The sequence below is a fragment of the Myotis daubentonii genome, chromosome 1 (genome assembly GCF_963259705.1).
Source record: "Myotis daubentonii chromosome 1, mMyoDau2.1, whole genome shotgun sequence".
In the NCBI taxonomy this organism is placed as follows: domain Eukaryota; kingdom Metazoa; phylum Chordata; class Mammalia; order Chiroptera; family Vespertilionidae; genus Myotis; species Myotis daubentonii.
Window position 1 is genome coordinate 182,862,201 of NC_081840.1, and position 14,809 is coordinate 182,877,009.

A 14,809-nucleotide genomic window follows, 5' to 3' on the forward strand; every position below is an offset into this window, starting at 1 on the left:
TCCCCCTTTTTGCTATTTCCCTGGTTGAGTGAAGACTCTGTAGCCTAAAATACAAAGAAAAGCAATGAGGATCTAAATATCCTGCCAGCTGCCTCTAGCCTGTATGACCTACAAAATAAAGACAATTCAGCCTTTAGAATGTTTATTCGGCAAGTGTCTCTTGTCCTTCACCTTCCTTCCACTGGCATGTTCCATCAGTTCTCTCCCTGAAATCCCTTCCTTCCTTCTCTCCTTCCTTCGCCAGCTGTGGCTCAGTGAATACTTAGTAGGTACCAGGTATTACCTCATACATTATTCTCCTCTTACCTGGTCCTACTACTGTTCCCTGGGTGAAGCTTCACTAGCTCCCACCTGGTCAAATGTGAATCTCCTACCCACGGCCATTGCCTCCTTTTCCCTTCTTTCGTTCATCCTGTTGGACTCCAGGTAAATTTCACTTCTTTTCCTGCCTCAAAATTCTGCAGTGACTTCCTATTGCCTATTTAATTAAATAGGAATTATCTCAGATTTGAAAACCCTCCATAAAATGTCAGTTTACTCATGAGCACCATCTATTTTCAGAGCATATGCTTTAGCTAAACTAGCCCAGTCATTTTTTTTTTAATGTGTCCACATGCTGTCCCCATCTCTGGAAATAGCACAATTTCTGTCTGCCCAAATTCTGTCTTCCAAATGCCACCGCCAGGCACCTTGTCACCCCATGTAGCCTCTCTCACTTTTGAACTCTTATGACAACAGGTTTATGCAGTTCTTTAAGCACCTGCCATAGTCTTCCTTGAGTTATGGTTATCTGCAGGGAAGAAGTACCTTATCTCACCCAGTAGAAAACTCTGGAAGGGGAGAATTATATTTTATTTACCTTTTTTTTTCTTTAGCAGCAGCAGCTAAACTAGAATCTTGCTCAATACACATGCTCACTTGCTCTTTGCTGAATTAAAATTCTAAGCACAATGCATCCACACCAGGCCAGGTGCTCAAAGACTTTAAAAGAAGAACAGGGTGCAGTGTTTGCCGTAAGAAATTGACAATCTAGTTATAAAGACAAGTTTGCTTTATAAGATTGCAAATTTTTATTCAACTTTCAGTGAGCACCTACAGTTTGCTAAATATAATGCAAGGCGGTATCTCATGGTCAAGATTAGTGATGCAGAAAATAAATACTCATAGATTCTAGGGATATGTATTCTAGGGGTATGTCATGGGTAAACTGACATTTTATGGAGGGTCTTCAAATCTGAGATAATTCCTATTTAATTAAATAGGCAATCGAAAGTCACTGCAGAATTTTGAGGCAGTGAATACATTCTTTAGTCCACCCCAACACGGACTAAATGCCAACTTTGGCTTGATGAAGCATCGACAGGCTTACCTGGTGACCCTGCATGCTCCAGGTGGCCCAGCTGGGGCTGTCTGGTGATTCTGTAGGTTAGTGCTGCCGGCTCGCTCTCCTGGTCAGTGGCAGAGAGCTGCAGGGTGGTGATTTTCTTCACTGAGTTTTCATCTAAGACCATTCCTTTATTGGTGGTGATGACCGGTGGGTATTTGTCTTCTGAAAATATTAGAAATAGTGATTTGAAATGGGATATTTTTAGCCTCCTTTCTTCAATTCTGGATCTGGTGCCCGGGGGTAAGATCAGAATAGCTCTCAGAGAGAGATAGAGATAGAGATAGAGATAGAGATAGAGATAGAGAGAGAGAGAGAGAGAGAGAGAGAGAGAGAGAGAGATAGAGATAGAGATAGAGATAGAGATAGAGATAGAGATAGAGATAGAGATAGAGATAGAGAGAGAGAGAGAGAGAGTCCCAAGGAGCCAGAGTTTCACACAGCAGTGGGGACATGATCTCAGATTTCCTTACTGGTTGGTTAAAGGAAAGGCTCAGCCTCAAGGTAATCACAGTATAGATTCTTTAACTTCAGAACCACTGATGTATTTTTAGAGACCCAATGCCCCCTTACCCAAAACAATGATGGAAAATGACTGGCTGATCAATTTGTTGCCTTCTCCATCAACCACATCAAACTTAAAGTCAAAGTTCCCACCAGATTCTCCTCTTCTGTGACTGTATTCTACTTGGCCTGCAACAAGAACAACAACAACAAAAATCAAGATTTGCCATTAATGCTTTCTGTTCTTATTTCTGAAGTGGGAGGTGGTAATTCGATTGGTATCCATACTAAGGAATCAATTAACACTCTCCTGACTTTGACATTATTTTTGACATTTTATTTTATTTTATTTATTTATTTTTTTTATTGCTTAAAGTATTACAAAGGGTATTACATATGTATCCATTTTATCTCCCCGCCCTAGACAGTCCCCTAGCCTCCCCTATCACCCAGTGTCTTATGTCCATTGGTTATGCTTATATGCATGCATACAAGTCCTTTAGTTGATCTCTTACCCCACTACCTCCTGCCCCCCAACCCTCCCCGGCCTTCCCGCTGCAGTTTGACAATCTGTTTGAGGCAGCTCTGCCTCTGTATCTATTATTGTTCAAAAGTTTATAATGGTCTCTATTGTCCATGAATGAGTGAGATCATGTGGTATTTTTCCTTTATTGACTGGCTTATTTCACTTAGCATAGTGCTCTCCAGTTCCATCCATGACGTTGCAAATGGTAAGAGTTCCTTCCTTTTTACAGCAGCATAGTATTCCATCGTGTAGATGTACCACAGTTTTCTAATCCATTCATCTACTGATGGGCACTTAGGCTGTTTCCAGATCTTAGCTATGGTGAATTGTGCTGCTATGAACATAGGGGTGCATATATCCTTTCTGATTGGTGTTTCTGGTTTCTTGGGATATATTCCTAGAAGTGGGATCACAGGGTCAAATGGGAGTTCCATTTTCAGTTTTTTAAGGAAACTCCATACTGTCTTCCATAGTGGCTGCACCAGTCTACATTCCCACCAGCAGTGCACAAGTGTTCCTTTTTCTCCACAACCTCTCCAGCACTTGTCGTTTGTTGATTTGTTGATGATAGCCAGTCTGACAGGTGTGAGATGGTACCTCATTGCTGTTTTGATTTGCATCTCTCGGATGATTAGTGACTTTGAGCATGTTTTCATATGTCTCTTGGCTTTCTGAATGTCCTCTTTTGAAAGGTGTCTATTTAGGTCCTTTGCCCATTTTTTGATTGGATTGTTTATCTTCCTTTTGTTAAGTTGTATGAGTTCCCTATAAATTTTGGAGATTAGGCCCTTATCAGATATGTCATTGGCAAATATGTTTTCCCACACAGTGGGTTTTCTCGTTGTTTTGTTGATGGTTTCTTTTGCTGTGCAGAAGCTTTTTATTTTGATGTAGTCCCATTTGTTCATTTTTTCTTTAGTTTCAAGTGCCCTAGGAGCTGTATCAGTGAAGAAATTGCTTCGGCATATGTCTGAAATTTTCTTGCCTTTGGATTCTTCTAGAATTTTTATGGTATCCTGTCGTACATTTAAGTCCTTTATCCATTTTGAGTTTATTTTTGTATATGGTGTAAGTTGGTGGTCTAGTTTCATTTTCTTGCATATATCTGTCCAATTTTCCCAACACCATTTATTGAAGAGACTATCTTGGCTCCATTGTATGTTCTTGCCTCCTTTGTCAAATATTAATTGAGCATATTGGTTCGGGCCGATTTCTGGGCTCTCTATTCTATTCCATTGATCTATATGCCTATTCTTGTGCCAGTACCAGGCAGTTTTGAGAACAGTGGCTTTGTAATACAACTTGATATCTGGTATTGAGATCCCACCTACTTTGTTCTTTTTCAGTATTGCTGCAGCTATTCGGGGTCTTCTTTTATTCCAGATGAATTTTTGGAAAGTTCGTTCTAGATCTCTGAAGTATGCTGTTGGGATTTTAATGGGAAGTGCGTTGAATTTATAGATTGCTTTGGGTAGTATGGACATTTTAATGATGTTGATTCTACCAATCCATGAACACGGTATGTTCTTCCATCTGTTTATGTCTTCCTCTATGTCTTTTTTCAACGTCCTGTAGTTTTCTGAGTAGAGGTCTTTTACCTCTTTAGTTAAGTTTATTCCTAGGTAGCTTAATTTTTTTGGTGCAATGGTAAACGGGATTGTTTTTATAATCTCTCTTTCTGAAAGTTCACTATTGGTGTATAGAAATGCCTCAGATTTCTTGGGGTTAATTTTGTATCCTGCTACATTGCCAAATTCATGTATTAAGTCTAGTAGCTTTTTGATGGAATCTCTAGGGTTTTGTATGTATAATATCATGTCGTCTGCAAATAAGGACAGTTTTACTTCCTCTTTTCCAATTTGGATGCCTTTTATTTCTTCTTCTTGCCGAATTGCAATGGCTAACACTTCCAGTACTATGTTGAACAGGAGTGGTGAGAGGGGGCATCCCTGTCTTGTTCCTGTTCTTAGGGGAAATGGTGTTAGTTTTTGTCCGTTGAGTATGATGTTGGCTGTGGGCCTGTCATATATGGCTTTTATTATGTTGAGGTATGATCCTTCTACTCCCACCTTGCTGAGAGTTTTTATCAAAAATGGGTGTTGAATTTTGTCAAATGCTTTTTCTGCATCAATTGATATGACCATGTGGTTTTTTTCTTTCAATTTGTTTATGTGATGTATCACGTTTATTGATTTGCGGATATTGTACCATCCTTGCATCCCTGGGATAAATCCTATTTGGTCATGGTGTATGATCTTTCTGATGTACTGCTGGATCCGATTTGCTAAGATTTTGTTGAGGATTTTGGCATCTATGTTCATGAGGGATATTGGCCTGTAATTCTCTTTCATTGTGTTGTCTTTACCTGGTTTTGGTATTAGGGTGATGCTGGCTTCATAGAATGAGCTTGGAAGTGTTCCTTCCTCTTGAATTTTTTGTAGTAGTCTGAGGAGGATAGGTTTTAGTTCTTCCTTGAATGTTTAGTAAAACTCCCCTGTGAAGCCGTCTGGTCCTGGGCTTTTGTTTGATGGAAGCTTTTTGATGACTGCTTCAATTTCTTCCATAGTTATTGGCCTGTTGAGGTTTTTAGATTCTTCCTGATTGAGTTTTGGAATGCTGTATTTTTCTAGGAATTTGTCCATTTCCTCCAGGTTGTCTAGTTTGTTGGAGTAGAGCTGTCCATAGTATTTTTTAACAATCATTTGTATTTCTGTGGGGTCTGTTGTTATTTCGCCTCTATCGTTTCTGATTTTATTTATTTGGGTCCTCTCTCTCTGCTTCTTGGTGAGTCTGGCTAGAGGTTTATCAATCTTGTTTATCCTTTCAAAGAACCAGCTCTTGGTTTCATTGATTTTCTGTATTGTTTTTTTGGTCTCTATGTCATTTATTTCTGCTCTAATCTTTATTATCTCCTTCCTTCTGCTCACTCTGGGGTTTTCTTGTTGCTCTCTTTCTAATTCTTTGAGTTGTAGAGTTAGATGATTTACTACCATTTTTTCTTGTTTTTTGAGATAGGCCTGTAGAGCTATAAACTTCCCTCTCAGGACTGCTTTCAATGTGTCCCATAGGTTTTGGATTGTTGTGTTTTCATTGTCATTAGTTTCCAGGATGTTTTTAATTTCTTCTTTGATCTCATTGGTAACCCAATCCATATTTAATAGCATGCTATTCAGCTTCCAGGTGTTTGAGTATTTTGGGTTGTTTTTATTGTAGTTTATTTCTAATATTATGCCATCGTGGTCTGCGAAGATGCTTTTTATGATTTCAATCTTCTTGAATTTGGGGATACTTTGCTTGTGACCCAATATGTGGTCTATTTTTGAATATGTCCCATGAGCACCTGAGAAGAACGTATATTCTCTGGCTTTGGGGTGAAGTGTTCTGAAGATGTCTATTAAGTCCATCTGATCTAGTGAGTCATTTAGGATTGCTATATCTTTGCTGGTTGTTTGTCTATAGGACTTATCCAGTGCTGTCAATGGTGTATTAAAGTCCCCTACTATGATTGTATTGTTGTCGATCTCTCCTTTGATATTTTCCAGTAGTTTTTTTATGAATTTGGGTGCTCCTACATTGGGTGCATATATGTTTACCAGGGTTATATCTTCTTGTTGTATTGATCCCTTTAGTATTATGAAGTGGCCTTCCTTATCTCTTGTTAAGGCCTTCACTTTGAGGTCTATTTTGTCCGATATAAGTATTGCTACCCCAGCTTTCTTTTCCTTTCCATTTGCCTGAAAGATATTTTTCCATCCTTTCACTTTCAGTCTGTGTGAGTCCCTTCTAATGAGGTGGGTTTCTTGTAGACAGCAGATGTATGGGTCATGTTTTTTTATCCATTCAGCCACTCGATGTCTTTTGGTTGGAGCATTTAGTCCGTTTACGTTTAAAGTTATTATTGAAAGGTACTTGTTTGTAGCCATTTCTTTTTTTTGTGTGGCTGTTTTCTTTCTGAGCTTTTTATTTCTTATTTTTATATCAGTCCCTTTAGCATTCCTTGCAATGCTGGCTTGGTGGTGACAAACTCCCTTAGCCTTTTTTTGTCTGTGAAGCTTCTTATTTCCCCTTCAAGTTTGAATGATAGCCTTGCTGGATAGAGTATTCTTGGATTCAGTCCTTTGCTTTGCATCACTTTGTAAATTTCAGTCCATTCTTTTCTTGCCTGATGTGTTTCTGTTGAGAAGTCATTTGACAATCTAATGGGAGATCCCTTGTATGTAACTTTCCATCTCTCTCTTGCAGCCTGTAAGATTCTCTCTTTGTCCTGAACATTTGCCATGGTGATTATGATGTGTCTTGGTGTGGGTCTTTTCGGGTTCACCTTGTTTGGGACTCTCTGGGCTTGTGTGACTTTTTTCTTCCCCACCTCAGGAAAGTTTTCTGATATTATTTCTTCGAGTAGGTTTTCTAATCCTTGTTCATCCTTCTGTTGTTCTGGTACTCCTATTATTCGTATGTTGTTTCGTTTCATGTTGTCCCAAAGCTCCCTTAGGCTCTCCTCCTGTCTTTTAATTTTTTTCTCCAATTGCAGTACATTTTGGGTGTGTTTTGCTTCCTTGTCTTCTAATTCACTTATTCGGTCCTCCGCTTCTCCTAGTCTACTGTTGATACTTTCAATGGAGTTTTTCATTGCAGCTATATCACTCTTCATTTCCTCTTGGGTCTTACTTAGGTTGTTGATTTTTTCATCTGTTTCTTCTAGCTTCTTCCATATGTTATCGATTTTTTCATCTGTTTCTTCTAGCTTCTTCCATATGTTATCGATTTTTTCATCTGTTTCTTCTTGCTTCTTGAAGAGGTTGTCGATTTTTTCCTCCATCCGGTTTATGCACTCTAGGATCCTTAATCTGAATTCTTTATCTGTCATGTTGCATGCCTCTGTATTACTTAGCTGCTTTTCTGGAGAGTCCTCCTTCTCTTTCCTTTGGGGGTTTCTTTGTCTACCCATGTTTGATCTCACTGACATATCTAGACGTTGAGTTGTTCAGTGGTTGCTCCCTTGGTGGCAGTGACTCCTTGGTCTGTGGTTGCTCTTCGGGCGGTTGCAGTAGCAGCTGCTCTTCAGTTGTCAGCAGCTCCTCTGGTGGGTGCTGTTCACAGCTGTGGTGGCTCTTCTGGCTGGTGGGGCGAGGTTTCACGTACAGCTGCTGTTCCTCAGCAGAGGATGCGGTGCTCAGGAGGTTGCTGTTGCTTGGATCTGCTGCGTTGATTTAAAGGCACAAAATACAACACAACAAGGCACCACGTACCAGGCACTATACACAAATATATTTACGATATTAATAACCCCAATTAAAGGTGACCACCTGAATTAAGAGAATTAGGGGATAAGGAAGAAGGAAGAGAAAAAGATAAAAGAGAGAAAGGAAAAGAAAAGTAGGGACCAAAAAAAGGGAGTGCAAAAATGAAATTGGGAAAAAGGAAGGGGGAAAATAAAAGCGAGAAAAGAAAAGAAAAAAAAAAAAAGAGCGAAAAGAGAGAATGAAGTGGAAGAGGGGAAGAGACTTTTTATATGAGGAGAATACTCCTATAGAACAGCCATTAAATCCAACAAATTCCAGCAACAGCTCCCTGGATATGAATGCAAACTAGAAACAACCAATAATATAACGATGAAAATAGAATGGTGAACACTAATCCCAAAATAAAATAAAGAAAAAATAAAATGGCACTTTAAAAAATGGTAAAATGGTAGCAGTAATAATACTGGTTAAAAATAAGAAGGTAGTAATTAAAAGGGTAAAATCAGGTGATGGAAAAAGAAGAAAAAAAAAAAAGAACAGAAAAAAAAATTTAAAAAAAAATGGTTTCTTAGTTAAAAAGTGAAAAAAGAAAAAAAGATTGCAGTAGTGAATGTCCTTCGTTTCTTCTATTCTTCAGTGTGGCTCGCCTTAGACCTTCCAGGTATTCAGGAGAGTGTTGAGATTCCCTGCGATATACTGTTCCTCTGTGTTGTAAACCACAGTCCTTATTTTAAAGCATGCCGCATTTATTTCCCAGACTGCCTTATTTTGTGTTTAGCAAAGAGTCAGTTTGTGGGTCAGCCTCTGGGTGGCAGTGTTCTGGGGTTGGCCTCTGAGGTTATAGGGCCTCTCTGTCCAGTGGAAGTTCACTGCCCAGAGCTGACTGCGTAATAGTTAGTTACCGGCGCTATGTTGTTGCTGGGATTGAAAATCCCCCTATAGGCCAGACCCTGTTAACTCCCAGGGACTGATCAGGTTATCTTAATCCTTGATCTCATTCAGGGTGGAATCTGGGTGTGGCTGTGCTCCTTGCCTGGGGGCTGGGGGGAGGAGACTCACTCTCAGGAGCGGGTGGCTGCCCCAGTCCTGGCCTCAGGGGTGTCTCAGCACTCAATTCACTACCACCTCTCCTGGCTCCCCCTCTTTCCCCAGTCTCTCCCCAGATTCCACTCCTCAGCACACTCTCCCTCTCTTCAGCACAGGTGAGTGTCTGTATCCGAAATGTCCCATGAACAGGATTCAGTGTAAACAAACAAACAAATGCCGGCCGCGGAAACGGGGAAGGCTTGGTTTCTGTAAGCTTCTTCTCTTACCGGGACTGCATGGTCAGGTCAGCTCTTCAGGCCGCCCCCTTTAGGCTCAGTCCTCCGTGATCACAGAACCCAGCTTCTCAATTTCCCTGGCAGTGCCAGGAATCCCGCGGTTCTCCTTTCCCCCCGTCAGGGGCTGTGCCTGTCCCAAGGGACGCGGCTGTCTGCCACGCGGTCTCCCTCCGACTCTCTGGGCTCAGAGGTCAGGCAAACTTTCCTGCCCAAATCCCTGGTTTTTTTTTTTACCTTTCCAGGGGAGTTCTGCTCTTCCCGGCTGCAAACCCTCTCACCAGCTGAGCAATTTCGCCAATTCGGTGTGAGTGTTACTAGCTTCAGCTTCCATTTGCTCCGGGACAGGACCTGGGACACGTCTGCCTATATCGCCGCCATCTTGGTTCTCCCCTATTTTTGACATTTTAACCTAAAGTTTTCATTTCCTGATTTCCTCTCCCACTCTGGGCTTCCTCCTGTTAAAATCACCTGAAATAGCACTGCTTCTAGCTGGGGCTCGGCTTTTGGGAAAGAGTCTGAGGAAGTCTCATGCCTAATTCCATCAGCAAAACTGCCCATCTGGAAAACGTGCGCTGACCACACCCGCGTCCCTGGTGTGACCCTGTATATGCCCATGTCACGGGAGAAGAGGCTGCAGCGCTCAGCCCACATTCTCCTAGAAAGCATCACTTCCACTTCCCAGTACAGCCTTACATCATTTTTGGAACAACACAAAATATAACCAACCAACAAGTAAATAGATAAACAAAACAAATGAACTCTACACAGAAGTCCAATGGATCCAAAGGGAGAAGTGCAATGTGTCACACTGTTGTGAACCCGCCAACTTCACTTCTAAGTACCCAGCAACGCAGCTATAACCAGATCTCTGGGAAGAGGGGCCTCGTCTCATTTTTAAAGAGACACTGATGCAAGGAGTAATTAAGGAATGACTATCCCTTTGCTTATTCTGCCCCCTTTATTAAAGTACAGACAGGTCCAATGAGAATTAGGCTGCTACCACTTTTACGTGTGAGTACATGGACAGGACCCTTATTTTATGCTCCTTGGGGGCATATTTCCACCTCGAAATGGAATTTCACATCACCACAAGATGTTGGATTACTTTCCCCCACAATATGTAACACCCCCCCCTTTTTTTTTTTTACCCCTGAAAGCACTGTGCAGTAACTGCGTAGCATTTAACATTTATGCTTTTACATGACATCAGCATTTCCTGGAGGAGGGATGAGCTATGTAATCTCCCCTAGGCACCTCGATTTATGCCCTTCCATTTTGCTTAGTTCATTAACTTGCGCTCTTCGGGGAGCTGAAAAGAGATATAAATTGTTCACCTAAGGCAGGCATAATTTTCACCCAAATCCATCCCAATTCACTTCTTTTTCCTTTCCCTTTCTCACATACACTTTTTAGCACTACAACAAGTGAAATGATTTTTCCCCCTCCACAACAGCACCAAATTTCAACAATGCTATGTCAAAGGATGAACACATTTTAGCCAAGAATGATAGTTTTTTAAAAAAATTGAGGAGTCAAGAAAGAATAAATGGAGCTATAACTCAGTTCTTATTCAAAACAAAGAGCGTACAGTTGCCTGCCATAGGCTACCAGGCATTTAACTCCCACTCGCTATTGTGGGTGGAGGCTGAGGACCCCTGGCTGACCTTGGCTGATGTCAGCCTGCGTGAAACTCCGGATGGGGCCTTTGACGGAGATTTGCTCCAGGTTGCCGTGCTTCACTGTCTGCAGGCGCCCAGCACCAGGATCTTCCTTCATAATGAACATCACCTGACTTTCATCTGAGTCAGTGTCTGTCACTTTCAAGTGCCGTTCTGTGATGCGTGCTGCAGACCCTGGGCGAGAATAGGAGACGCAGGTCATTCCCCATCATTGCCTTTGAATAGGACGTCAAATGATTTCAGGAGACGGCTCTGGGTCTAGGCAAGTAGAATGTGCTTGCCCTTCTGTTTCCATCTCAATAAATGTTAATTTCCCAACCTCCCAATTTGCTATCAGCCGTTGACTGTAAGTCTGAGCCCCCTTTCTCTCCTGATCCATTCTCACTCTCTATGTTTGCTCTAGTTCCACAACCTATTAGTTAACCCTATAATAAAACCTGCTTGGACCTAATTTATTTACTGCCTTGAGGATCACCAAATCATAAACTCACAAACATATCTGGTTGCCATCTCAGACCAAATAGTCAAAAGCATTGCTCCTCAAGACAGAAGATACGGTGAGGTGACAGAGCAGGGGGAGCCCAGCGCTGGGCCCTGTGAGGCTGCACAGCTGTTGGGGATGAAGGCAAGGCACTGGCTCCTGGCAAACACCTCTTCTGAGGGCCTCGCCCTTGCTTTTCTGTTCAGCCGATTTCTCATATTACAAATAGTAAATTCTGGTAGAGTAGATCCTAGTCACCCAGGTGTTGGAGAGACAGTCCACCATGGGCCCTGGGTGCCCCTGCATTTCCTGCTGGGGAATGCAAAGAATGCAAGGCCTGACCACTCGTTACCCAGGCCATTCTCAGGGATGAGGTGATGCCTTCCCCTGGGACAATGATCAGGCTTGCATATTGCTCAGTGCTCCTCTACTGAAATGCATCCCACTGCGCGCGAAGGTGTCCATCTGGGCCCTCTGCACCATCACAAGATGTGGAGGGCAGAGAGAACCAAAGCAAACTTCCGATGGCAATGCTGCCTGTTGTGCTGTGAGTAACAGAGCACTCTGTCTCAGAACCAGGAATCTTGTGTCTTCCACTAGCACCCATGAAACAGAAGCAGGCTAACTAAATTACTTGTAAATAGGGTAAAGTTAAATCCCAGAACTAATACTTGGGACCTTTGGGAATCTCCAAATTTTATTTCTTAAAATGTGTTGTTTTTTTAAAATTTATTTTTAGAAAGAGAAGAAGGGAGAGGGATAGAGAGACAGAAACATCGATGAGAGAGAAGCATCATCAATCGGCTGTTTCCTGCATGCCTCCTACTGTGGATGGAGTTCACAGCCCAGGCATGTGCCCTGACTAGGAATTGAACCAGTGACCTCTTGTTTCATGGGTTGATGCTCAATCACTGAGCAACACTGGCCAGCTCTCCAAATTTTCAAGTACCGTTATATTATTTTTACTCCAGAATACATGGGAAACTAAGAAGAGGCTAAAAGAACTCCAGTGGAATGTAGCTGCTCTGAGGGTAAAAGGCCCACTCCCTAGTTAACATGCTAATGCAAACTGACTCTAAGACCAACAGGTGTCACAGGCTCTTCGGGGTTGCTTATATATGCATACACAACATTGTATGTATAAAAATTACCATAGCAAATGAGTCTCAATTATTCGCACAGTCTTTTTAGTGAATGACAGCTTCCCAATTGCCCCACCATGCCAATTTTTTTTTTTTTTTAATAAGCATGTTGAAAATCCTACTGGATTTCTTTTGTTGTTTCTATGTGGGATTGGTTGGGCAGTGGCAATGTTCGCCCTTAGAAATACTATAAACTCTTCTCAATCTTTTCTCAAATTCTGAAAAGGCTTCTGGCCCAAAGAATTTCAGAGATTCACATTTGTCACAACTTTCAGCGTCCCTAAAGCAACAGTTCTCCCCAACTCCAGTCTCCCTGAGTTCTGAACCCTTAGCTCATAACCTCCTACAGAGCTAACGTGGAAGGAAGACTTGCACTCTGACAAAGAACCATACCACTCTCTTCCATCCCTCTGGTACCTGCTGAGAGCTGTAGGCCTCGGTTAACAGCCAAGTGGGGGGCGTCACCTGTAGGCAGCTCAATGTATATCTCCATCCTCCCTGTGTCCATGTGAAGTCCATCAGAGAGAGAGAACCAGAACTCATCCACCTCCACACCAGGCCCACCAGGTGTGTACCCCACCAGCCCACCCAGGATGTCCTGGTAGGTGAAGGAGGAGCCCTGGTCTAAAATCCTCCCATTCTCCAGAAGCTCAGAAGCAGTCTGCCTCTGGTGTAGGTGACCTGAGAAAGGAAGAAAAACAAAGAGGCAAAGGTAAGAATATATATGGCACCAAAACACTGCCTGATTGTGTCAACCAGTATGACCCTGGAAGAGTGTCAATCACCTCAGAGGCTCTTGGTGACACATACATAAGTGACCAAAAACTTAGCATCTTATAAATAAGTACAGGATGCTTCCCTGTGGCCTCTTCTACAAATAAAAAAGATAGAGCCCCACTTTTCCTTAAAATCTCTTAAGGAGACACAAATGGATGTGGTAATCTAATAGCTTAGAAATCAAATCCCACTCCATGAATTCAAACTCATTTCATTATCTAAACCTTATTTTCCCCTTATGCAAAGTGAAAATAGCACTCCTCACTCGCTGCCTTCCTCCCAGGGCATCTGGGATAGGAGATAAGGATGTGTTTTGAATTCCTTTTAAATTCAGAAAGACGCCAAGCATCTTTGGGTTGAGACATAATTTGCTGTTTTCGTGGGTCATGTGTACCACAATGAAACAGTTAACATGCTTCATTAAAGAAAGTAAAAATGAATGAAGGCAAGATAAAATGCAGCAACCCACAGCCTCTTCAATTAACCCTCCATCAACAACAACAGTTTCATCTTTAAGAGACCAACGGATGTTAAGATGGACACTTGGGAGATGAAAATTCCAGCGTTAGCTAATACAGGGGGATGATGCTTAGGAAAGAATTAGGTAGAAGACCCCGACTTAAATCTCTGGTTTAATCAGGAAAAGTGACTTTTTGTGTGTGCAAAAGTTCATAAAGACATCTACCATACCTCTAACCTGAAATGAACACCTTTTGCAATTAATAACAAGGCTGTTCCTTGACTAAGATGGCCCCAGATTACCAAGCAATGATGCTTTCTCTGAGAAGAGAATATGCAGCTTCTGAAACCTGTTTTGTCTGAGGTTACATAGAAACGTGAGAAACAGCTGAAATTGAATTTCAGAAACACCAATTACCTAGGATTCAGGCTTTTAGAGCAACTGGTATCTTCTGTGAGTCCAAAGAATATCAGTTAGCTGTCAGCTAGCTGTGATGTTGATTTGTATTTAGATGCAAAGAATGAATGATATACAGGCAAGGCAGAGAAACAATCCGCTGGAATCTATGTGTTCATTCTAATAACCCATAGGGCACCTCAATTAAGGAACTTTATACAGCAGTTGCGTCCTACCGTGGTCAGGCTTTTTTGTCAATACAAAAATCAGCTCATTATCTGGGGTGTCCAGGTCTTGCAAGCTCAAAGAAAAATTGCTTATCACCACTCCCGAGCTCAGCTGCACGCGCAGGGGCTGCAAAGTCATCCTGGGAGGCTCATCATTCTTCCTCTGATTAAAGCACAGAATATTAGGTCTCATTCATGTGCCGGTTTAAGAAGGGAAAATGCACATTATTCAGAGGAAGTAATATTGCTGCACCAACTTTCACTACCAAAATAGCATTTAATGTGTCACTATGTTTAATTCCCAATCAAAATGGCTAGTTTCCAAGAAGAGCAAGTCACACAAACAAAATGTCCCCTTGAAAAGAAACAGAAACAGGACATTCTACACAAATCTTCTCAGATCTTTTCCATATGTACAATGATCATATTTTCCAGACGAAAAAAAAATGGACATGTGGTTAGGCAAGTACAAGTAGATTTGGGGGATAAAAGGACACATTATTTGAAATCAGAACTGTCTTAGAAAACCCTAAGCATATCATAGTGTCTGTAGGAGGACACCACATTTGAAAGTGTGGGTTTTTAAAGTTGTCTCCTTGCTCTTATGCCGGCGCCACCCCCATCACTGTCCCTGAAGGGTACTAAGGGTACCAACTGTTTTATTTGCT

At 41.8% G+C, this 14,809-nt stretch overlaps 1 protein-coding gene across 1 annotated transcript in view; it reads right to left on the reverse strand.

The window, feature by feature from the left end:
- Positions 1–14,809, reverse strand: part of FRAS1 (Fraser extracellular matrix complex subunit 1) — a 456,634-nt gene that overhangs the window by 79,234 nt on the left and 362,591 nt on the right. The window contains exons 43-47 of the mRNA XM_059667675.1: positions 14,151–14,304; positions 12,699–12,962; positions 10,644–10,832; positions 1,958–2,077; positions 1,370–1,549 (exon numbers count right to left, since the gene is read on the reverse strand). Coding sequence (XP_059523658.1) covers positions 1,370–1,549; positions 1,958–2,077; positions 10,644–10,832; positions 12,699–12,962; positions 14,151–14,304 — 907 coding nt within the window. The remainder of the gene's footprint in view (positions 1–1,369; positions 1,550–1,957; positions 2,078–10,643; positions 10,833–12,698; positions 12,963–14,150; positions 14,305–14,809) is intronic.